At 41.3% G+C, this 23564-nt stretch overlaps 1 protein-coding gene across 6 annotated transcripts in view; it reads left to right on the top strand.

Moving 5' to 3' along the window:
- Positions 1–23564, top strand: part of TASOR (transcription activation suppressor) — a 52918-nt gene that overhangs the window by 6385 nt on the left and 22969 nt on the right. For all 6 annotated transcript variants that reach the window (XM_065408465.1, XM_065408463.1, XM_065408462.1 and 3 more), the window contains exons 2-11: positions 4023–4168; positions 6308–6400; positions 7791–7863; positions 9107–9198; positions 9612–9770; positions 19101–19228; positions 20906–20937; positions 22517–22622; positions 23073–23176; positions 23275–23378. In XM_065408465.1, the coding sequence (XP_065264537.1) occupies positions 4023–4168; positions 6308–6400; positions 7791–7863; positions 9107–9198; positions 9612–9770; positions 19101–19228; positions 20906–20937; positions 22517–22622; positions 23073–23176; positions 23275–23378 (1037 nt within the window). The remainder of the gene's footprint in view (positions 1–4022; positions 4169–6307; positions 6401–7790; positions 7864–9106; positions 9199–9611; positions 9771–19100; positions 19229–20905; positions 20938–22516; positions 22623–23072; positions 23177–23274; positions 23379–23564) is intronic.

Here is a 23564-nt window from a genome sequence, read left to right as displayed (position 1 = left end):
AACTGTATTAAAATACCTTCTCTGGCTTAGATTTACGTTCTAAGCAACAGGTGATCTGTATAGAAAAATGTTCCCTGACCTACCCCCAAATGCTCCCTTCCTTTTTATAAAAACAAAAAACACCTCCCGAAACCCAGGTTGTGTTAAAACTTTGTTGACTGGGTTTTTGCTGGCTGAAGTCCGAGTTGAATGACTTCCCCATCCACCACCTAATAAAATTAGCCTTTTGTTTTTGTTTTGTTACATCCCCCCACTAAATTCCATCTAAACAATTCAATCTAACTACTATTTCAGCAGCTGAGGCAGTAGGGATGTAAGAGCCCCGCTGTTTGCTGTATGCTTTGAGAAGATTGCTTTTCCTTAGGCCTCGGTAACCCAACTCTAACACACACACACGACTATTTTCTAAGATAGAAGCGCAAGGCTGTTGATCATTAAATCTTTTACAGTACCTTAAACATTAAGTAACAACAAAGTTACAGAATTTTTACTTTTTTCTGTGTTTTACATGTGAACAGGCAGAACTTGCTCTATAATGAAATTTGTGGTGTGTGTGTTTTTTTTTTTTTTTTTTTTTTAAGACAGTACCACCAAAAGACGCATCATAAAGCCTTGCTGCTTGCTTGATTTGATGAAAACAAATCATATACAGAATATGAGATCCTTCATTAAACTTTTTTTTCCCGTCAGGTGAAATGCATATTTCGGGTTTAAAGCACCTTCAACTCGGAACTTTAGGGTCAAGATATTCAAAAATTAGAAAGTCAAACCAGGCACCCAAATGTCACTCATAAAGGGGCCTGACTTTTCCAGCGGTTGAATGTTCAACACTTTCTGAAAATCCAAGGTGCTTTAAGGGGTCTCAAATTGATATATTGCCAATGGATCTATATTTAGTTCAGAGATGGCATCAATTCTCAGCCTAACTATAGTTCTTGCGATAGACATAAATTAATAAAATTTCATTAATGTAAAAAAAATTACATAATACACTTTCAAAACCTATTCTTGAACAGCTATGCATATCTTTCTCTGCATATAAAACTTTATTCCCAAGAAATTAAAAAAACAAACCTTTGTTATTACCAGAGCTGTGGACTACATATACTCCCCTCTTTCAAGGGATTAGGTGGTAATACCACAGCAATCTATGTGACTTGCCATATGCAAAACTGTTTGATGTCTAGTTGTCAATAACACATTATTCATCGTAGAAGAAAATGAAGATAAGGCTTGTGAAGAAACTACATTTTGGAGGACTGCTGATCTCCATAAAAATCATTCATCAGAGTGCAAGGTCTAAGAAAACACAAATGTGTAACCTCATTAATAATGTCCCAACAGAGTTTTAACAGCGGGCAGGACCTCTCCATAGGCAGTAATGTGCCTTTTACAGACTTGCATTGAGGAAGTAGACAATATGCTGCTGTAATATGTGGCCACTCTTGCATATGATATTGCAAGTCTCGTGAACTGTATACATAATATTGAGCGGCTAAGGCAACTTTGTTCATTGAGATTACAGGAATTCAACAACAGCCTTAGTAATATAACTGGACAACCACTTCAAACCACTGCTATTTTTACTGCAAGACATTTGAAGAAAATTTCTTTTTAGTTGCTCTAAACAGAAATCCCCTGGGTGATCAAAGTTCGATACAATCTATAGTGAAACTGTTTCCAGCATAATTTATTGAATGGAGTGCATGTAGATACTGTATAAATGCAGAATTACTGCAGTCTTAAATCAGATTTATTACTCAAGTGACTTCTTAAAAACTTTGACGCACAGATTTATTTGTAGATAATGTGGAAATTTTCCAATACTTTGATGTAACTTTTCTTAATCCTATAAGAAGAGCTCTAATATAGTAAACAACAAAGCACATGTTCTTTAGATCTGAAGAAATCAAGATGTAGCCAAGATATTGTGTGTGTGTGTGTGTGTGTGTGTGTGTGTGTGTGTGTGTGTGTGTGTGCGCTAAAACTGCTGCTGTAATCCATCTTCATTAATGGAGGAAAAAACTGTTATCCTGACTTTCCTCTCTGTTCCTTCCCTGTGCTTGGTTGGGTGTCTTTCTCTCTCTCCTGCCCCGCTTCCCCCCCCACCCAATGTCTTGAACTAAGATTGTGAGCTGTTTGGATTAGGGACCATTTTATTGTATGTCAGTATGATACCTGGTAAAATGGGGCCATGAGTTGGTGGTTGCCTTCAGACTCTACTGTAATACGTATAATGCACACTCTAGCCAAACTTTGTCATTAATAGGGTTCACGTGCATAATTAACTGTGTATGTATAACAGGTAGCTTTTGTGTTCATGCTTACCATGGCATTAAATCTTTAAAGTACAACTGTATGATCTCTACAGCTGCAAGAACTAGGCCTTCTGCCTCTGTTGAAAGATGACTTGTTTCAGTAACAAATTAAAAAAAAAAATCAGTAAAAACAGGATCAATTATTTTTTTAATGTCCATGCTAAATTTAGCCGCCTTGCAGAGACAAATGTATGGTTCAGCTGCCTTAAATAACCATGGCAGTGACTTAATACTGCGTAAAGAAACAAATCATGACTCCTATATCTAGTAATTTCTTCCTAGAAGGGTCTGATGACTGACTGGATGGCACTGGAAAGCAAACTGCTTGCTCATTAGTCTTTTTCCACTATATATCTTTAAGTCTCATTCTTGCAATATAATTAAAACATGCAGCACTCACTATTTTCACTTTCCATTAAGATGGACTCAATTGCATGACCATAAATATAGCAATAGATGCTGTCCATGTCTTCTCATTGGCAGTAACTGACCAGCTGTTGGTCAAGCTGTTCTTGTGACTCTATAATGACCCTATTTAATTTTGTGCACCTCTCCCACCCCTTTAAAAACCATGCAGATGCATACACCGTGGCCCAGTCTTGTGTAATCCTTGACACGCACTCTAAATCATTTATTGCTATTTTGGTAAATATTCTGTACTTTTATCCACATTTGTTTTTGTGATTCTTCTAGAACTTCTGTGCCTCCTGCGCTTTTAGAGCGGGAGGCAGGCAGTAATAGAAGGGCAAAAGCACTATTTTGAAGGTATGTAGCAGAACTGTTTACAAACAAGAACTCCTGTACCGTCAGGTTAAAGCGCTATTTCTGTACACCTTAAAAAAGCTGTGTAGAGAAAATACCTGGTACATGATGTTTTAGGAGTACAGCTCCATTTCTTTGGGTCTTCTCTCTCCAAGTCTGTTTTTCAGTTCTTTGCTACTCCATGCTCTACAGTCCCCTGCTGGTCATTTGGCCCTCATTCTGTGCATCTGAAATGGTTGGTGGGGATGGAGATGAGGGGCTAAAAGATAAACCCAAATCAAGGAGACTGCTACGCAGATTTAGGCAATAGCTTAGCAAAAAAGTAAATTTTGAAGTGGCCATCTTTGTGAATGCATAATTATGTTATACAGAAGACCCATGTTGTCTTGGGGGATTTCTTAAACTAGAATGTGAGCAACCATAGCTGAATCTATATTGTCCCCTCTATAATAGCCATTTATTGTCAGGGTAAGTAGCCTACGTGTTCACCAGACACTAACATCAATTTAATTTTTTTTTTTTTTTTGTTGTTGAGAAAACGGAGAGGCTACAACCTGAAACGACTGCATTCTTACAATAACATTATTCTGTATAACTGCGTGTTACAGCTTTTTGCAATGTGTCTGCTACTTTCTTGGGAGTATGTTTAATTACATTAGTGTACTTCCCTTGGAAAGCTCTTGTAAACTAAGTTGACAACTTGCTCAAAAGTAAATACTGGTATGGGATGGAGAAATGATAATGATGTGCCTGGCTGTGATACTGACAAGCCTAAATTCCACCTTTTGTGAGACAGTTTTTAATACAAAATATCTAAAATGAATCAAGCCTTTAAACATAAATAGTTTTATAAGATCAAGATAAAAATCCTATTAGTGAAATGAAAATGTAGTGGGAAGTTTTCAAATCTGTATTGATACTAACTTTCTTCTCTTTGTATAGCACTCTTTCAGCCAGTAGCTATGGGATCTCGAGAGTTTGAAGATGTTGTGAAAATTTTGCATTCATCTTATTTGGAGTCAGGTTCGATGGCCAATTTCAATTACAAAAGAGCCAGCTTAATCCATAGTGAGCTGTTGGAAAAGGAGGTGAGTACCCACAGTTTGCTGTTTATGAAACTGTGCGTAAGCTATAAACTTTAGTGGTTTTGCCCAACTCCATTTACTTGAAGCCAAATGGTTTAATATGCTTAAGTGTTGGATCCTTGTAGTTTTGCTTCATGCTGGGTTCTTGAGGACACTGTATGTGACTGCCTGTATTTGAGTTAGTTTGCTATTCTTAAATGGATAGCACTACAGAAATAATCCAATAAGCTTTTAAATTCAAGATAACTAAATTAGGGCTATTTCAAAACATAACATGATTCTTACTAATACACAATGTGAAATATAAAGAAATACTGTTTACAAACGATATTATTAGTCTTTCCTCTTGGAAGTTCCCATTACTAGCAGAGCTAACCAGATTTGCAATAGATGGTGTATACAGCAGAGATCTTTCGGGGGGGGGGGGTGTTACTGGTGCCCTCTTCTTTTTTGGGGGCAGGGACCAAAGTGTGTGTGTGTGGGGGGGGGCTTGATGATTTGAGCTTGCTGCCTCCAAGATGAGGGAAATGGGTGCTGTGTACCCTACCATTTCTATTACGGAGGCCTTTAGGTTTCTCCTGCCTGCCTGGCCTTGTTTTTCTTCTGAATAAAACAGACTGGTTGCTGTGAATATCATTTGAACTGAGGTAAACACAAAATTTAACACTATATGAAGTTACCAATAGGAGAGCTACTATGACTCTTCTCCCGCCGTGGCCGCTCCCCCCCCCCGCCCCCCCCCCCCCCCGAGTCTAGGTTTAAGCCCAGTGTTAATGGAAATCTTACGATTTTTTTTTTTTTTTTTTTTTTTTAATCTCTGTCCAAAAGAGATATCAGAAGATAGCTGTGCAGAAAACAGCCTGCAACATTTAAATCTCTTTTTGGCCATAGCCAAGCCAGTAACCAAGACTGTGCTTCTTCAGACGTCTGGTATCCAATTGCAGAATCTGGCCCCAAATGTCCAGACTACTACTGTTCCAGCAATTTTACTACTGACTATGCTTAGAAATTTCATACTGCTGGCTTGATGTCAGGAATATCTAAGAGTTTTATGGTGGATGAAACTCTAGCATCCTGAAGTGAGGAAAAAATGTGAGGGGGAGCTAGTGCCAGTGCTGTTCGAGATCTGAGCTTTGTGCTTCCTGTTTGTCTTTCAATTTTGAGGTGCATAATTATTGTAAATTAACGGTGGTATCTTCCAATACAGGTTTAATGCCTTCTGCATAAGCTATAGTAGTCTATTTAATTTTAAATATTGCTCTTGCATTAAATCATCTCTTCTAGATTTATAGTTCTCTCAGAAGCAGTGGCAAAACAAGTTCAATAGCTGAATTAGCAAATCAAGCAGTGTCATTGGCTTTAAAACTAACAAGCAGTCATGAAAATACTGTGCTGAACCCTCTTGAAGAAAAAACTTGTTTGCCTCCTCGGTGCCACACCAAAAAAAAAATCACTGCATTCTAGAACTATAACATCAGATTTTACTGGCTTGTGTATTGTCTTGTTTTCAGACAATTCACTAACTGTTGATGATTTCCTGAGTGTTTTTGTGACTACGTAATTTGGCTGAATACTACGAAGTTTTCAAGTATGGGGAGAAGAATATAGCCTTGTTAATGTGCTTCTCCTTTCTTGGAAATGAAAGCACTAGTTAAAGGGCAACTTTTTTTCCTTTTTATTCTGTTAAAATAACACATGGGTTCAATGCAAGCTTGCTTGTAACTGTCTTCTTCAGTTACAAAAATCTGATACAAACTGATAGCAGTGAGGCAAGACTAACAAAATGTGAAATTCGGACTTGGTTTTTGTGCAACAGAAATCAGTGGTCGGAAGTGATGATCAACTTCTGAACCATAGGACTTGCATCTAGAATGGAAGTCCAAAATGATATATGAGAACTTAAGCTGAATGCTTCCCCCTCCCATACCCTTGGTGAAAGGATACAGACTCTTCTGAAATTGTTTATTGGAAACTGTGCTGAAACATTAACCTCATTCAAATTGGCCTTTTGATTATTTGCACCTCGAGCTAACAATGTAGACTGTAACTTAGCCAAATTAGGCTTCTTGGAAGCCAGGTGGCACTTGATCGTGCCAATACTGGTTTCTTCATTGCACGTATTAAGACTTTGCTTGATAATAGTTCACAGAAAAACGCAGAGAACTGAAATGTGATGGTCGCCTAGAAAAAGAGCTTGTTGAATCCTATGCGTTTCTGATGGTTGATCGACCTCAGGTGAGTAGAGACAAGCTTTATAAAATAACTTTTTTTTTTTTTTTTTTAAGTTCATTTTTTCTTGTTCTGCCTTGGGATGGTCTTTCAAACAGAATTGTTTGTTGATGACTTTAGTATCCACTAACTACCGATATGTGTTCTGCATCTGCAGAATTCAGCACAAGGGAGCCATAGTAATTACAGACTAGAGGAATCTTGTCATAGAACTGATCTGTTACGCTGTGGAATTAATAGAGTTCCAGTTACAAATGTTTTTGTTTTTCTTTACCTTTTGGGATCATACCTCTTAGGCTTATGCTTACCCCTCTTTCTCCCCCCCCATCCCCCCAAAAAAGAGAGTGCATTCTAAGTTTTACCTATTGTGTGTTTTAAACATTTGGCTTTTTTAAATATGCATGCTTTAACACCTCAAAAAGGGATATTACCTGCTTGATTTTGAGACTTTTTTGGGGGGATCTTTGGGTAACTTGTACTGCTTTTCTCTTGACATGAACACAAGTGAGACCCCCCCCCCCCCCCCCCCCGAAAATTGTTGTGTGACATGTTGGCTAGTTGGAACTATAGCAGTGAGTCCCTTCTTTCTGATCAGACTCTGTATGAAAATAAATATATAAAATTAAAAAATGTCTTTCTCAATGAGGCTGTATATCCCCAAGAGCCCTACATAATGTGCCATATTTGCAATCAGGATCCTATAGGAAAGGCACCATATTGGATGGGGCCCTTCTGCTGCTACCTTATGATGGATATAAGGTGGAGGAAGAAAAGATTCTGTATTCTCTTTACCTTTATGATACAGAGAGAAGTCATCAAAATGTAGTAATTACACATTCAAGTGTGTGGCTGTTGATCAAGAACATCTTATTTTCTATAATTTTTTAGGTCTATACAGCTTAACCATAGCCATCTATGTCAATAAATGCATTGCCTCCACAGCAAACAAAACTGTCCACATTTTGCATGCATTAAAGTTTATGCCCTAAGACAGGGGTTCTCAGACAGGGGGTCGCGAGGTTATTCCATGGGGGGTCACGAGCTGTCAGCCTCCACACCAAACCCTGCTTTGCATCCAGCATTTATAATGGTGTTAAATTAAAAACACTTTTTTATATATTTATAAGGGGGGGGTCGCACTCAGGCTTGCTACATGAAAGGGGTCACCAGTACAAAATTTGAGAACTACTTCCCTAAGAGTTGTACAGTAACATAAGGTACAATTATAATTGAGATTACGCTAATTTTGTATTAAGTGTTTGGCATACAAATATAACTTACAGTATGTACTCCTAAAAAGGAGAGGCTTATTAAACTGTTGCCTGTTCCATTCATATTCTAACTTTACTTTGCAAATATGTATGCATCTAAAATTAGATATATTTGTTCAATTCAGGTGCAAAATATATGTGAAAAAGGGCTACAGGCGGGCCATTCCAAAATAACAATTCTTGGCAGCCCTTCCATGGGTAACTATCTTTTCTCTTTTCTTTCTGTATATTTACATCATACAGTGTGGGTTTGTTTTTTTTTTTACGATATGAAGAATGTGATATTACTTTAAACCTATTGTCCTTGCTATAGAATTTCCCAAAATTTGCACTTACACTTCAGAAAAATCCCACCCAGCTGGTTTCAGGTAATGACCTTTGATTCAGGAGCAGTACAGTTCACAAATACACAAATTAAACAAAATTAAGCTTGTCTGAAAAATGGATTTCACAGAAGTAAGAATGAATTACCTAATTACAAAATTTCAGGGAATGTTCTAGGCATCCATAGGCAGAATCCTATTCATTTTTGGGGGATAACTGGAAAACCAGATTGGGGGGAGGGAGCACATGGAGCCCCTGTGATCTGTTTAGCTTGAAGTTGTAGTTCTGCACTCTTGCAGTTGTCTGTAGATCAAAGAACAGGTTGATGGCACCCATTTAAGGCCTTCCAGCATAACTATACCCCCAACTCAGCTGAAACTCTACACGGAGGCAAACAATGGGGGAAAGGGTGAAGGTGCTGCAGAGGGCTGACAGACACAACTCTGGCCAGGAGTCTGTGCTTTGCCCCACCAGGATCAGCATTCCCTATATCTTGTGCCTTCAGAGATCGGGTGTCCCAGCACCATGGCCATGCAGGGACCTCTCTACGGTTCCACTGTCATGGCCTTGCTCGGTCATTTACCAGCCAGAGTGTAGGAGCCATCCCTGCGCAGGAACTATTTTTATCAGTACGGTGGTCTCCTCCACAGCTGGGGCTTGTCGGTGTCCTTGCCGTCATCGGGACTCTGCTCTGCTGGGCCAGGATGACTGCAGCCACCTGCACACCTTGTGCCCTGATGTTTTGGGCTTCTTGGCAGCACAGGGAGCCCCCTGCAACAGCACTGTCAGCCCTGCCTAATCCCAACCCTACAACTGTAAAAATAAAAATAGATTCAGAAAAAAATCAAGTTCTGCCCAGCTTAACTGTGGAATGTTGCCCACAGTTTAATGTAGTAGCATGAAAGGTGGCTGAACACATTGTTATGCTTCTCATCAAGCAATTTAGTCTGTTTGTCCTTCTATGTAGCTACAGTATTGCTACAATTTTACTGAACTGATATTTGTCTTATTATAGAAATGGCTAAAACTCTTGTCATGCTGATTAATCTCCTAAGTGTAACATTTTAATCTTCAGAATCTTCATTTTCTTAACTTTGTACTCTACCTTCCTCATCAGGTGTATATCTCTCCAGATATGCTGATTTATTACAGGCTAATCCCCTGGAAGCTGGAGCAACTGGTGACATGATTATTTTTAAAATAATAAAGGTAACGTCTACTCTTAGCGTTTATCTTCAAAGGCTGCATTTCTTATTACTGAAGCTTTCTTGCTTTTGGTGGCTTGTTATAGAATTCTGCTACTTGTTTTTGGCGAGAATCTGAAAGTATACAAGGCTCTGTAGTAGGAAGAAAATATGTAATCATTTTTATTTAAAAGCATACATTGACTTTAATAAACCACAACTTAGCTCTTGCCCTGCAGATTTAATTGGTTTGTTTTTGTTGTTCGTTCAATTTTGCTTTTTCTTCAAAAAGATGGAATGAGAATGACTTTTATAAATACTTGTAACTAAATGTCAGTTACCTCATTCTTACAGTGCTGTTGTACTTTATCTGTAGCTGCTCTAACAATTGATATAGTTAAGAAATTAACCTTGCAATTCTTCTTTTTTGCTCTATAGGGAAAAATGAAAAGCATATATGACCATATGGGTGTGAAAACAATGGAATCAACAGTTAAAAATGCACTAGATCCAACACCAAAGCATGAGTGCCACGTTTCAAAGAATGCTAATAAAGTAAATTCCTTGTTGGCTTATAGAGCATATGAGCTTACTCAGGTAGGAGAGCAGCTTCATTTATTATATTGTATATTTGTATCTATGAAAAGAAAGCATGGCGTAGTAGTGTTACAGATTTTAACACTTCAGACAGGGAGTCAGATGTGGATTACCTGATACCTTACTGTACAAGTAAGATATTTGCCTGTTCTAAAACCTTACATATACCTCAACATAGTTTTCAGGGGGGAGGGATAGCTCAGTGGTTTGAGCATTGGCCTGCTAAACCCAGGGTTGTGAGCTCAGTCCTTGAGGGGACCACTTAGGGATCTGGGGTAAAATCAGTACTTGGTCCTGCTAGTGAAGGCAGGGGGCTGGACTTGATGACCTTTCAGGGTCTCTTCCAGTTCTATGCAAGAGGTATATCTCCATATATTTTTTTTTTCATTCTGTTGTAATAAAAACATTGTAAGTGGTCCTGTATCCCTTTGTTAAGTTCACAATAAGTTTCTCCCTCTCTCTAAAATATTATCTTTGCATATGATTCCACTGCAGGTGAGCACACACCTCACATGTATAAGAACAGAGTGGCTTTTTTTAAAATAGTGTCTGGATCAGTGTACATACTCTGTCTCCTCATACTCCTGTACAAGGGCATTCCCGCCCCCTCCCTCAGTTTCCTCTTCTCACCCATGGCAGTGAGACGGAATTTGATGAGTGTCTGACCCCACTGCTGCTTGTTAGCTCAGGCTAAAACTTTTCAAAGTCTTCTGATACTTCTCATTTTCCTATATTTTGACCTCCAAGGACTGATTCAAACTCTCTACTGGTGAGACCAGCCCACCCTCTGACTTCAAGTCTTATCCATCCTGTGATGGATTAATCCCCCTGAAGTGTGGACACAGGAGGTGTCTTCCCAACCCCTTCTTTTTTAGGAGGGGTGGGGTGAGGATCTCACATTTCATATGCTTGTCATTCTCTGCTAGAGTGAACTTCAGCTTCGTGACTTGCGTTTTCTTGAACAGCCCACAAAGGTCTCCTCAGACTGCTAAGAGACAAACTCCAGAGTCCTGCTTGATAAGTCAGTGCTGCACTGAACAGACAAGTGATGACAAAGACCATCGTGGAGAAGACTGCACCAAGAAAAGACCTGGTGTTGACATGGCTCTGATGCCCTTGCACTAAAGCAGACCTCAACATCAACATTGAAGCTGGTACCAGGATCCCAGGTCTTGAAGTCTGGCACTGAGAGGAGCTGCTGTGACTCCAGATGGAGCTCAGCATCCTTCCATTAAAAATGGAGAAGCCTGTGACGCTGTGGACTCTGCCAGCCTTGGTTCTGACAATGCACTCCTTGGTGTGGACCATTATTGGTGCCCAGCCTCTTACTAGCACTGGTACAGACTTAATACTTAGTATGCCTTGTGTGTCTGTGCCACCCCTAAAAGAGGTTTACTCTTCACTATCACTGGGGCATATATGCTCCCTGTCTTTGAGCAGAGAACCATCTCCTCCGAGCTCTGTGATTACTACTATTAAGAGCCCTCCTGGCTTTTCCCCTGCAGGGCTCACTCCCTGCTGGCTTGACTCATTCAGTGCTAATCTTGACAACACCCAGCGACTCAGCTGTACTCCTGTGGCATGCTGCTCTGGCCCTATTGCAGGTGCTATGACCCATCATTTGGACATTGCGAAACCAGTCTATGATGCCATTGAGGAAGAGATCTCTCTCCGCACCAGCATCCCTGCCCAGACCACCAATGCCTGAATATCAGGCAGGGCCATATCCAGAAGTAGAGCAACTCCTGCACCATGTCACTGCCAAAGGATCTCTCATCTTCATGTGTTGAAGTAATAGCCTTGGCGTCAGTACTGGCACCTGATGACTTTAAAGTGTTCTAGGAGTTACTTGTGAGGATTACTGGGACTCTAGAGACTGAGATGTCTGTCATATCGGTGAAATCCCACAAGCTGTTTGACATCCTGTCAACTGGTCCAGCCAGGAAAACCCTCCCATTAGCGATGGGCTGCTTGACCTAGCCAAAGCAGTGGCAGACACCAGCCACAGTAATGCCAACTGTGAAACAGGTCAAGATACACCAGATTACCTCCCATCCTCTATGGGATTTAAATAATTCTATACTCACCCCAACCCAGACTCCTTAGTCATGTTGGTCTTACAAGAGGAAAGAAAGGAAAAGGACCCCAAATCACTCCTCCATCCTCCCCCCCCCCCCCCAAAGTCATATCCTTCAGCTTAGCTGCAGCTGCATCTGACTAGTTGCCAGGCCCTACTGGTCAAGTATGGACAGGGTGACACCCTCATTTGTGAAGCCCCCTTGTGAAAGCAGAGAGGAGCTTAAGGACTTAAGTGAGGAAAACCAGCTGGTGGCCAAGATCATCTTTCAGGTCATGATGGAGGCCTCTGACACTCTGCACATGGTCACTGTGGTTGCTGTGGATGTAGCCAGAGTGTCATGGCTCCAGGCATCAGCCATGCTAAGAGAGGTGCAGGCCACAATTGAGGACTTATCCTTTGAAGTCTCGGAGCTGTTTAGTGAGTAAGTGCTCTGCACCTACTGAAGTATTCAAAAGCTCTCATGTGTTTTCTGGGGATTTACACCTCTGTTTTCATACCTCCTTGGCCCATGCTGTGTACGAACTTTGCCATCCAACTGACCCGTAGGAAGTGCCTGAGATTCACTGTGGGGCTCAACCATTATGAATACAGGTTGTGTCCTTTGGACTCTCCATAGCATCTTATGATGGAACGCTCCCTTTGCCCCGTGTTGTAGCCAGGTCAGGAGAACCTGTCTCTATATCAGTCTCCAGGCAGCTCTAGTGCCCCTTTAATCTCTGCCTATCGCTCTGTTGAAGGGGAAGGCCTCAGAGACTTCTAAAGGCCCCAAGAAGAAAAACTGACTCGTCTCATAAGGACTCTGCTCCAGAATGATCTAAGTCCACTGTCTCCGAATCATCGACTTCTTGGTCCAGTTCCATGGAGGCTGCAGGTTCCTCCAGTAATACTCAGGGCTGGAAAACCAAGAAGCTCCTCCAAAAGCAAACACTGTTCTGAGAGCCACAGTACTGACCAGGCATAACAGGGACAGCAAGGAGAGGCATTCCTCAACCACCGGTACTGCCCTTGATGGATCCATTAGTACCATATAGATTGAAGCATATACCTCTGCACCCCATCGGAACATTCTAAACCCTCACTACAATCTACTTCCAACGAGACCATCACGTCATTACCGACATCCTATTTGGTACTGCAAGAATTTTGGTATTTGAAGGACTTAACTGTAGTGGAGAAACTACAGTCTCTGTTAATCATGGGCACAGTGGGTCCCTTGGTACTGAGACTAGTTCAGTCTCTAACTGGATGTCCATTTATCACCTACATGATTCATCACCATTTTCATTTGTGGCTCCTCCACTGCTCTATAAGGAAGAGGATGAAGGGGACTTTCATTCCATCTATTCAGCCTCTTCAGTCTTGGTAGAGGGTCTCCTACTCACCCTCACAGGAACTCTTTCTCTGCAGGCCACAGAAATAGGGAGGAATCTAGGACAAGACATGACAAGCAGTAGAAGAAACACTGGATGCCACCCTGCTTTCCAGTATGGAACACCTTCTAATCCCCCACCCCCCATGGTCACGCTGGGATCCCTGGGCTGCTTACAGACAGCAGTTTCTAGGGCTCTGAGCCTAGGGTGCTGGGATGAGGGGGAGATAATCTCTCTACTACCTCAGAGCATTTCCTCAGTGGGGGAGACAGTTGAGGATCAAGAAGCTAGAGTGGTTTGAGGAGTAGCCTCCTCATCTGCTATCTCCTCGTCTTTAGCTGATGAAGCTATAATGCCCCTCCACCATCTATGGCTAATGACTTTTTAAGCAATTCCAAGACCTCATCAGGTGCATGGCAGACTCATTTTTTCAGATGCCATTCGCAGAGGTCAAGGAGTCACCCAGTAACTTTTGTTGTATCTTCCAACTGACAACACTGACCTTCCGATCAGTGAGGCGATATTGGATCCCACGAGGACGGTTTGGCAGACTCCAGCAACAGAGCCACCAACTTGCAAAAGGTCTGATAAAGGACTCTGAATTTTTGTTTTTCATCCCTCTCTTAATTCGCTGGTAGTGGAGGCAGTAAATGACTAGGGAAAACCACATCATGCCAAGGTGACCCCATCTGACAAGAACCAGAAGCGTCTCAGTCTTTTTGAGCGGAAGTGTTATTTATTGGCGACGCTCTGACTTCAGATCATTAATTACCAGGCCAATCACATGAACTACACAAAGTGTAAGCATTTATTGAGAGCCTCCCTCTGGAACAAAGAGTAATTTTAAGCTGTCAGTGCTGAAGGACAATTATTAGCCCAGACATCTCTCTGAGTGGATGCTGTAGACACTGTGGCCCGTTCCATCTTTCTGATAGCAGTCATCATGGGCTTCAGCAGTTCGGTTTCCCGAGGGAGGTCAAAAGTATGGTGAACTTTTCCCCTTAGGTGGGCTTAAGTTATTTTCAGAGAACACAGATAAGTCCCTCCATACTCTGAAAGACTCCAGAGGCAGTCTGCAGTTGCTGGGAATTTATACCCCTGCAATCAAAAAAAAAAAAAAGAGCTTAGTAGTAGATCACACACTGCATAGAGATCCCACCAGATACATTTCTCCAGGTTCTAGAGACCCACAGAAGTTCCAGAGGAAGAGAACCATAAACTATCTGGTTTAAGTATACAACTAGCTTCATCATCAAAGCACCAGTTTTGATCGGCTGGTTGAGGGTGTGAAGCCTCCTCACTCTAGCCTGCCAGCTACAACAGTTTGCTTGGAAGCCAGCTCTCCCATTTCTAACATGCATGGGACTGGATTACCACAGACAAATGGGTTTTGGAGATGGTTACATTGTGCCATCCATTTCACATCCCCATTCCTCTTCAGGGATCCCTTTCATGAGCTCCTACTAAGAAAGGAGATAAAATCCCTCCTTTGCTAGGAGCAGTTGTCTGTCCTGGCTCTACATGAGGAACGGTTTCTATGTGAGTTAATTACTCATACCAAAGAGAAATGGAGGATGGAGACTGGTATTTTAGATCTAAGATTCCTAAACAAATTTGTGAAGTCCCAAAAATTCAGACTGGTGACTCTGGCAGTGATCATTCTTAAATTCAGGGGACTGGTCTTCAGCCCTCAGCCTACAAGACACACTTCCAAATTGTGGTACACCAGGCTTACATTTTTGTGAAAGGCCAGAAGCACTTTCGATACCATGCGATTCTTTTCAGTCTCAACTCCAAGAGTTGTCACAAAGGTTCTAGTGGTGGTGGCTGCTCACCTTCGTCTAGTGGCAGCTGTGGTATTCCCATGAACAACCAGCTGTTTAGATAAGGGTTGGTCTTACGGGGAAGTGCTATCAGCCACCCACAGGGCCCTATCGCTATTCCTGCAGTTAGGCCTTCAGCTCAATGTCAGTCTACGTTGACCCCTGAGTGGAAAATACAGTACATAAGGGACATCTTTAGATTTTGCTGACTGCCAGGACCTATCTTCCTGTGCACAGATTCATAACTTTATCCAACGTTGTCAAGAGCAATCAAGTGAACCCTGAAACCTCAGTAGGATTCTGTTTACAGCTTCCGTGTCACATGGCAGCTTGCACCTTCATCATGCAATGTTATATCTTTGCGGCTTTCAGGGTGGCTCAGGATAGACTACTCAGGAGAGACCGCTTTGATTTTTAAACCAATTTCTTTTCCATGACTGGTGAAAGATTCCCTAGACTGGTGGCAGAATCACCACAATGTCAGGACAGACGTTTCTTCAGCCAGTACTGTTGGTCACCATACTATGGGATGTGTTGCTACTCAGATGGAGTGCATCTATGTCCATATAGTCCCGGGGACATAGTTACGTCAGGAGACCAGTCTCCACATCAACCTGGTGGAACTACAGGCAGTCAGAAATGCCTGTCTCCACTTTCTACCTCCTAGGGAAGTCTATCAAAATCTTGATGGACAGTGATGTTTGCATGTTTCATATTAACCTATGGAGCAGAGGGAGATATGTCTGTGTGCTGAAGTAATAAAGTTATGGAATTGGTGTATAGCCTATTGTATTCACATTTCAACAGTGCACCTTCCTGGAATACAAAACATCACGGCCCATGTTCTCAGCAGGGGCCTTTTCCAGGACTCTGAAAGAGAGCTAGACCACTGAATGTGGCGCTGTCTGGAAGTGGCTTTCTTTGCCTCTTCCACAAATAGGAAGTGTTGTCTGTTCTGTTCGGGGAAGGTGGCCTTCAGCCTTCGGCAGATGCCTTTCTCCTCCTTTAGACAAAGGGACCTGTAATTACATATTTTTCTCAACACTTTGGATTCTAAAGGTGAAGAACAAGATCAGGCAGGACAAATGATAGTTAACCCGATAGTCTTTATGTGGCCAAAATAAGCATTGTATAAAACATTGTCTCCTTGTTCAGTAATCTATTAAAACAGGTAATCTTCCATGCTTTGCTTATCTTAAGATGTGAATTGCATCCCAACCTAAAAATTCTCCAGCTCAAGGCCTGGTTCTTCAATGGTTCGCTGGTAGAGGTATAGCAAGTGTTAAACAGCAGGAAGAAATTTAAGCATGATCCTTACCTTCAGAAGTGAAAGATTTTTTGCTATTGGTGTGAATGTCGGCAAATTGCACTTGAATTTTCCTTACTTGCATTTATCCTGAATTACCTGCTACAGCTGAAGAAAACAGATTTATAAGGTAGCCCAGTTAAGGTTCATCTGGCGACAGTATCAGCCTTCCATTCTCCAGTGTAAGGGTTCTCAGTAGTCTCTTGCCTCACAACTGTAAGATTTATTAAAGCAGTGGTTCTCAAACTAGGGCCGCCGCTTGTTCAGAGAGAGCCCCTGGCGGGCCGTGCCGGTTTGTTTACCTGCCACGTCTGCAGGTTCGGCCGATCGTGGCTCCCACTGGCCGTGGTTCGCCGCCCCGGGCCAATGGGGGCTGCAGGAAGGGCAGCCAGCACCTCCCTCGGCCCGCGCCATTTCCTGCAGCCCCCATTGGCTTGGAGCAGTGAACCGCACCAGTGGGAGCCACGGTCGGCCGAACCTGCGGACGTGGCAGGTAAACAAACCAGCCCGGCCTGCCAGGGGCTTTCCCTGAACAAGTGGCGGCCCTAGTTTTGAGAGCCACTGTATTAAAGGACTGGGGAACCTCTTCCCTCAAGTAAAAGACCTTGCTCCGGTCTAGGATCTTAATCTAGTTCTCAGGTCTCCCAGGACCTCCTTTGAACCTATAGTGACCTGCTTAATATACCTATCCATAAAGACAGCCTTTTTAATAGCTATTATATTGGCTTGAAGAACTGGGGAAATTCGATGCCTTCATAGTGGATCCTCCCTTTACAGTATTTTCAAGGACAGTTTCCCTACTTCCACATCCCAAATTCCTTCCTAAGGTATTATCGGAGTTTCATCTGAACCAAACCATACATTTTACACACACCCTTTACCCCCCCCCCCCCCCAAACCTCTGGTCAGGAAGCTTTTTTCCATACCTCTGATGCAGGGCCGTCTCCAGGCACCAGCTGAGCAAGCTGGTGCTTGGGGCGGCAGATTGTTGGAGGCGGCATTCTGCCCAATCCTAGGGCAGCACGGCAGGCGGCAGGAGGCGGCGCAGCGGGAGGGGCCATGTGGCAGCGCCCCTGCTGTAGGCCTGGCTGCCCCCTTCTCTCTCTCTCTCTCTCTCTCTCTCTCTCCTCTCCCCTTCTCTTCCCCCCCAGTCGGTCCCCCTGCACCCGTGCTCCGGCTGCGCCGCAGGTTTTTTTTGTTTTTTTTGCTTGGGGCGGCCAAAAAGCCAGAGCCGGCCCCTGCTCTGACGTCCAGAAGAGCACTGGCGCTTTTTATCTCAATAGGACCAAACCGTTTCAGAAGTCTTCTCGACCATTTGTCTCCATTGCCAACAGATCTAAAGGCTCCACTGTTTCTACCCAGAGACTATCCAGGTGGATTTTGGGATCTATTATCATGTGCTATGAGGTTGCTAATGTCCAGCCTCCTGCTAGGGTTCTGTCCCACTCCACTAGGTGTCAGTCAACATCTATGGCTTTCCTTAAAGATGTTCCAATACTTGAAATCTGTAGGTCTGGTATGTGGTCTTCAATACATGCTTTCTTCAAACACTGTGCCTCTTGGTCCATGCCTCTAGAACTGATGTGGCAGTGGGCAGTGTAGTTCTGTCTTCTGTACTAGACTCTTATCCGAAGCGCACTCCTCCTGGGGATACTGCTCAAAGTTACCTGAATTGGAGCACCATTAGGACGCTACTCAAAGAAGGAAACTTTACCCTGTGCAGTGACTGTAATTCTTCAATTCCTGTCCTCCTTCCTCTCTGCTTTGGCGTTTTCTTCGTGGGACTTTGCAGTAGAGAAGGAACTAAGGGGTGGTTCACCCACACAGCCCTATGTAGCCTAGGTGTGGGGCACGAGGATGCGTAGGGCAGATACATAGATTAAACAAGCACTGCTACTGAAATCGCTAGTTGAAGGCACATGGGCATTTGAGCACCCATAGGGGGAACACATCTTGAACTACAGTTATTGCACAGGATGAGTAACCTTTCCTGTAAGTGACTTGTGTAGCATTATGTAGGAACTCTGTGGCAGAAGAAGGGATAGAATCCAATTCTCTGGCCAGTAGTCAACTCCCTTAAACACAATACTTTTTCTTCTTGTAGTGCCTTGCTTCATTCAGTACACACCTTCAAACTTCTGCAACAAAGGACGCTGGGGTCCTGCAGATAAGTCTCCTGTAGTACACAATTTTGGTTGATCCTTACAGCTGGTCCATCCTGTGCACTGAATAAAGCTTTGTGCCTGTAGGAAAAATAGTATATAATGATATAATTAAAGAGTGACATAATAGATATGCCTAAGGTGGCTGAATTAAGGTTGCATAGGAAATGTTTGAGTGCTTGACTTTGAAACCTTAATATTCTGTTTAATGTAGGTGGTTTTTAATGTATAATATAATTTGGATTGCAAAATGTGTATGAATTTGCATTTTTGTCTGTACTCTATACACTAGGCTTTATAGAAAATATTTCTTCCAGTTAGTAAAATTAGCTTATGCTTTTTAAAATCTAATCTACTGTGCTGTTCATTTTGGGCATAATTTAATACTTCAAAAGCATTTATTTCTGGATTATTTAAAACTGTTTTGGCTAATAATAAAAATACAGGATTTCTGAGGGATGGCTGTGAAACTAGTGGCACATTTTTCTAAAAACTGGAAACCATTCATCAGCTCTTGGTAAACTTGCAAAATACAAATTGAACATATTTCTAATTTAGTTAACATTTGTGCTTTTGCTTCTTTTATTAGTACTACTTTTATGAATATGGCTTTGATGAAATAAGACGAAGACCAAGACACGTGTGTCCATATGCTGTTGTTTCATTTGCTTATAAGGATGAAATGGTACAAGTACCAAAGTTTTTGCCCCCATCAAGGTAAGGTAGGATGCAGGTTTATAGAGAATGTCAGTGTTGAACTTGAAGAGACTTGTAATCCCTAACATACTCCGTTTAGCATTACTATCACCAAACAGTGGTGATGTGTGCATATTTAATACTGGGGAAATTGAGGGCTTGCTGTTCAGAGCTTCAAGCCCACTATGAGAGGCTGTGAGTATTTTGTGCAGCACAGTGACCAGTGCAGAACATAGTTTTTTTTGCTTTTCTTCCCCTCCTCAAAACCATGCTGCCCAACCAGAGGGGTGTTTATTTTCTGTAAAAACTCCTTCTAACTTTTACAAAATATTAAAATCAATTTTGAAATCTAGTCTTTGTATAAAAAGAAGTTTAAAAGTAGTTTTATGTATTCTGTCGGACAGCAAGCCCCGCACCAATGTTTGTGGTCTTACAATAATATGTTCTTCCACTTTTTTAATAATGAAAAATCTTGTCTGAAAGAGCAACACAAACAGGGAAAACCTCCTATTATACAGAGGAAATAGACTATGTACAAAATGTGTACAAAGTAAACTGAAAAATGGATCCCTTTCAATTATAGTAAACTTTTGTGGCTTTTGTAACAGAAGTAGGCTTAAAGTATCTGACCGGCTTCAGTAGTGGTGTCCCTTTTAAAGTACTGTATGTCTATTTGTGCAAATTACTTAAGAATTTGGTAATTCTGTGGAGACAGAAGGCAGAAAGATTGACTTATCATTCCCAGCAAAGGCATTTCTGGACTTGATCTGCCGAAGTTTGAAATTGCCACCCACAACTTAAAGGATTCACATAGGACGTGGTTTTCAGATGCTTCCCCAACCTGGTACGGAGAAAGGGTTTCAGATCCCACTCTGGCATGGAATGTCCACCTTCTCACTTGGTTGTATGCTCCTCCAAACCTCTATCAGAAGTACAGTGGTCTTCCTTTTGGGTTAGAATTGTTGTGATGAGTATCCAACTTCTCTACTGCTCCTAGGGTGACCAGACAGCAAATGTGAAAAATCAGGGATGGAGGGGGGGGTAATTAGGAGCCTATATAAGAAAAAGACCCAAAAATCGAGACTGTCCCTATAAAATCGGGACATCTGGTCACCCTAACTGTTCTTGAAATATAATGGCTACTAAAATATTCTCTTCACACTAGTCTAACTGCAACTTCTGAATTGCTTTTAACTATATCTGACGCTGCTCTGACAGATATGGTTAAAACAGTACGACTCCCTAGTGTGGATGCAGTTATACTGTTATAAAAGGTGCTTAATTGGGATAACTTATTCCTATAAGTTACACACTGAAGCTATACTGGTATAACAGCATACACTCTAGGGGGTTGTTTGTACTGTTTTAACTATATTGGCATAGAAATTGATACGGATAAAGCAGTACAAACCCTGTTTTTAAGCAAAATCCTTGATCATTCGCTCTTCCTCACTTCCCCCCAATGGATATGTGTGTTGATATCTGATATCTGATATCTGTTATCCCAGACAAACTGATAACATAGGATCAGAGGATACGTGATTGCAGTGTTGCTGTCCTGTTAGACTTGCCAACTAATAAAACATCCTAAATCTGAAGGGGGGGTGGGGAGGGGGTGGTGTGGGGGTGGGGCAGGGTTAATTGTATATTGAGAGAAGCTTCTGTTTAACTTTTTTGTCTTGTTTTATATTTTGTTAGGTCAAACAGCTTTAATACAGACAGAAGCACAGGTAAGGATCAGTTGTACTAGAACTCTTGCATTTATTATAAATGCAAGGAATACTTTTAGTCACTTTACCTGTGCTTTATTTTGATAACCTGTTTTGGGTCATTGTAGTTAGAGAGAATAAAGAGTAGGTATTACCTTTGGTGTAATTGATCTCTAAGGGTAAAAAAACAAACGGATCAGTGTTGATGACATTATGGAGTGGCCAGTTGGAACCCAAGGGGTAGTTTTTCCTATCTCATATTACACTTGAGGCTCAAAATAGTAATATAAGAAAACATGCTGCCTTCCTGCATTTTTTTTGCAGAATTGTATCAAAACTGCAAGAAAAACTGAAAAAATCACTAACCATACCTGTGGTGGGATTGTGTTGTCTGAGGCAACTTTCCTGCTCTTATTAGCTGAAGTTCTTTGACAGTTGATACAAAAAGTTCTTTTCTGACATACTAATGAAATACAGCCTCCTGACTTCCATAACTAGCAATTGATTTTTCTATGCCACTTGACAAAGCACATTTGTTTTACAGTATCTTTAAAATATATGTAAATAGACAGTTAAGAGCTACAATATTCTAATACTGCAGTGACTATTCAGTGGCACCTCAGTTACAGCAGCATTCCAGTTTTAATTTTTAAAAAATGTAGCCCTCTATGGCTTTAGAAAGAAACTTTCTGGTATGTGATTTGGAGCAGTGCTGCTTTCTGGAGTTTGTAGAGAACAGGAAACAGCTTTAAAGTCTGAACAGTCCCAAGTTATTTCCATGGGGAATCCGCTCTGATGCCTAATAATGAAGTATGTGTCACTGTAGCTAGTAGTTTCTCTGCTATCCATTTCAGCAAAAATATCTAGGAGTGAAAATGGAAAAGGGTGGAGAAGATCTAGTAGGTTTGTGAAGTACTGTGTGTATCCCTTGGCACTCCCATCCCTCTATCCTCAATGCAATAGACAGCTTTAACAAAGTCAGAGTTTAACTGTTGATTGGAGTCAGGTCTATGTGGCTAAATATCCTTTTTCACCTAGGAATGAGGGAAATCCTCCCTAAACCCCAGTAGTTACAGCTTTCTACAATGCCCAGAAAAGACACATCTTCTCTTTCACTAGGGAACAACTGGAACAATATCCAGGGATTTCTCCTTGCTATTCAGCCCGAGTGACAACAACTTCTTTTATTTCTCTGCTACTTCTGTGCAGACTTCACGCTCTCCTATCTTTGCCTTTTTCTCTTCAGTCTTGTCCACACTGATGGTTTTTTTGTGTTTGTTTTTTGTTGTTTGTTTGTTTGTTTTTTTGGCTGCAGTTCCACTAGTGGAAGCACTGTGTAGACAGGACAAAGCGAACGTTTTCCATCATATTGTCTCTAGATCTAGTCTAAAGTAAGACAACATAGTAGTAAAAATTGCCTGTGCTCTTTTTTTTCATTGCCACCAGCAGTAGAAAATGTCCCAAAACTTAGGCAGGCTGCCTCTACACTTTCTCTCTTGTCCCTCTCTTGCTTCAGTCTCTTCCTAGTGTATCTTCACTTGAGACAACTGCTTTACTTTTTTTTTTTTTTTTTTTTTTTCTTCCCCCACTCTTCTGTTAGATAAGACTAACTACACCTTATGGAGAGGTCAGCTTTTGAATAAAGGGAAGCTTTTATGCCATGCTGCTTTGAAATCTGCATCACGTCCTTTCCTTCCATGTAAACTGTAAGTATTGATTTGAAAACAAAGTTGAAAAATATTGGTGTTTAAAAACCATCTTTAGCAGAATCTGGTGAATTCTGGCCAGTTTATGTTAATTTTTAAAATTTAATCTAAATTTATTAGGTAACATTTTCAAGTTACTTAGGAACACAAGTCCAACTTGTGTTTCTAAGTTACTTAAGCACTCTGGAAAATATTGTCAATTGACACATGCATTTGATTTAAACAAATGTGTTTGGTTTGTTTGTTTTTTTAAATGACACAACAGGCTTTTCTCTGCAATTCCCGTTCCACTGGTAGAAAACTTCCGTGAATCCTGTTAGTTTCAAGGAATTAGTTTTTCAAATGAGTATTTAAAAACAAAACCAAACACCCTTCAATTTTTATTTAATCGATGAGACTAGGATCATGGGGTAAAGAGAAGCTGATTTTTCATTTTCTCTTTGATTTCAGTCCTGAGAAGCTTAACGTTGAAACTGTTATGAGCATTGATTCACTAAAGAAGAAAATTGCACCAGCATTGTTCTATAAAGAAACTTATCTAGGGGCAAAAGAAGGTAAACACTTGTCTTTTTGAACTAAAAATAACATCTGGGTATAAACCTGAATTTTTAAGACTTTTTTGTTTGTTTGTTTCCCTTCCCCTCTTAATTAGTGTGCAAGAGTGGAATGTACTGTAGCCTTTATGAGATTGTGGAAAAGACAAGGTCTGGAAGTAACTTGGAAGGCTTACTTCAAAAACTGGAGAAAGAGAAATTAGTAAGTAGAACATGTTTGACTCTGTTGGTTTAAAAAGAAAAAAAAATTCTGTAATATTTCAAGAAAATGGAGAGAATCTCTGCTTGCTGGCAACACATCACAGACATAAGAGGATTGTTTTTCAGTGCCAGTGATACATTGGAGCTTGTTACCATTAACAAACGACTCTCCTAATCTTTGGTGCAT

Source organism: Emys orbicularis, chromosome 7 (genome assembly GCF_028017835.1).
Source record: "Emys orbicularis isolate rEmyOrb1 chromosome 7, rEmyOrb1.hap1, whole genome shotgun sequence".
Taxonomy (NCBI): domain Eukaryota; kingdom Metazoa; phylum Chordata; order Testudines; family Emydidae; genus Emys; species Emys orbicularis.
Note: the sequence above shows the minus strand (reverse complement) of the source record. Positions and strands in the feature narration are given on the sequence as shown.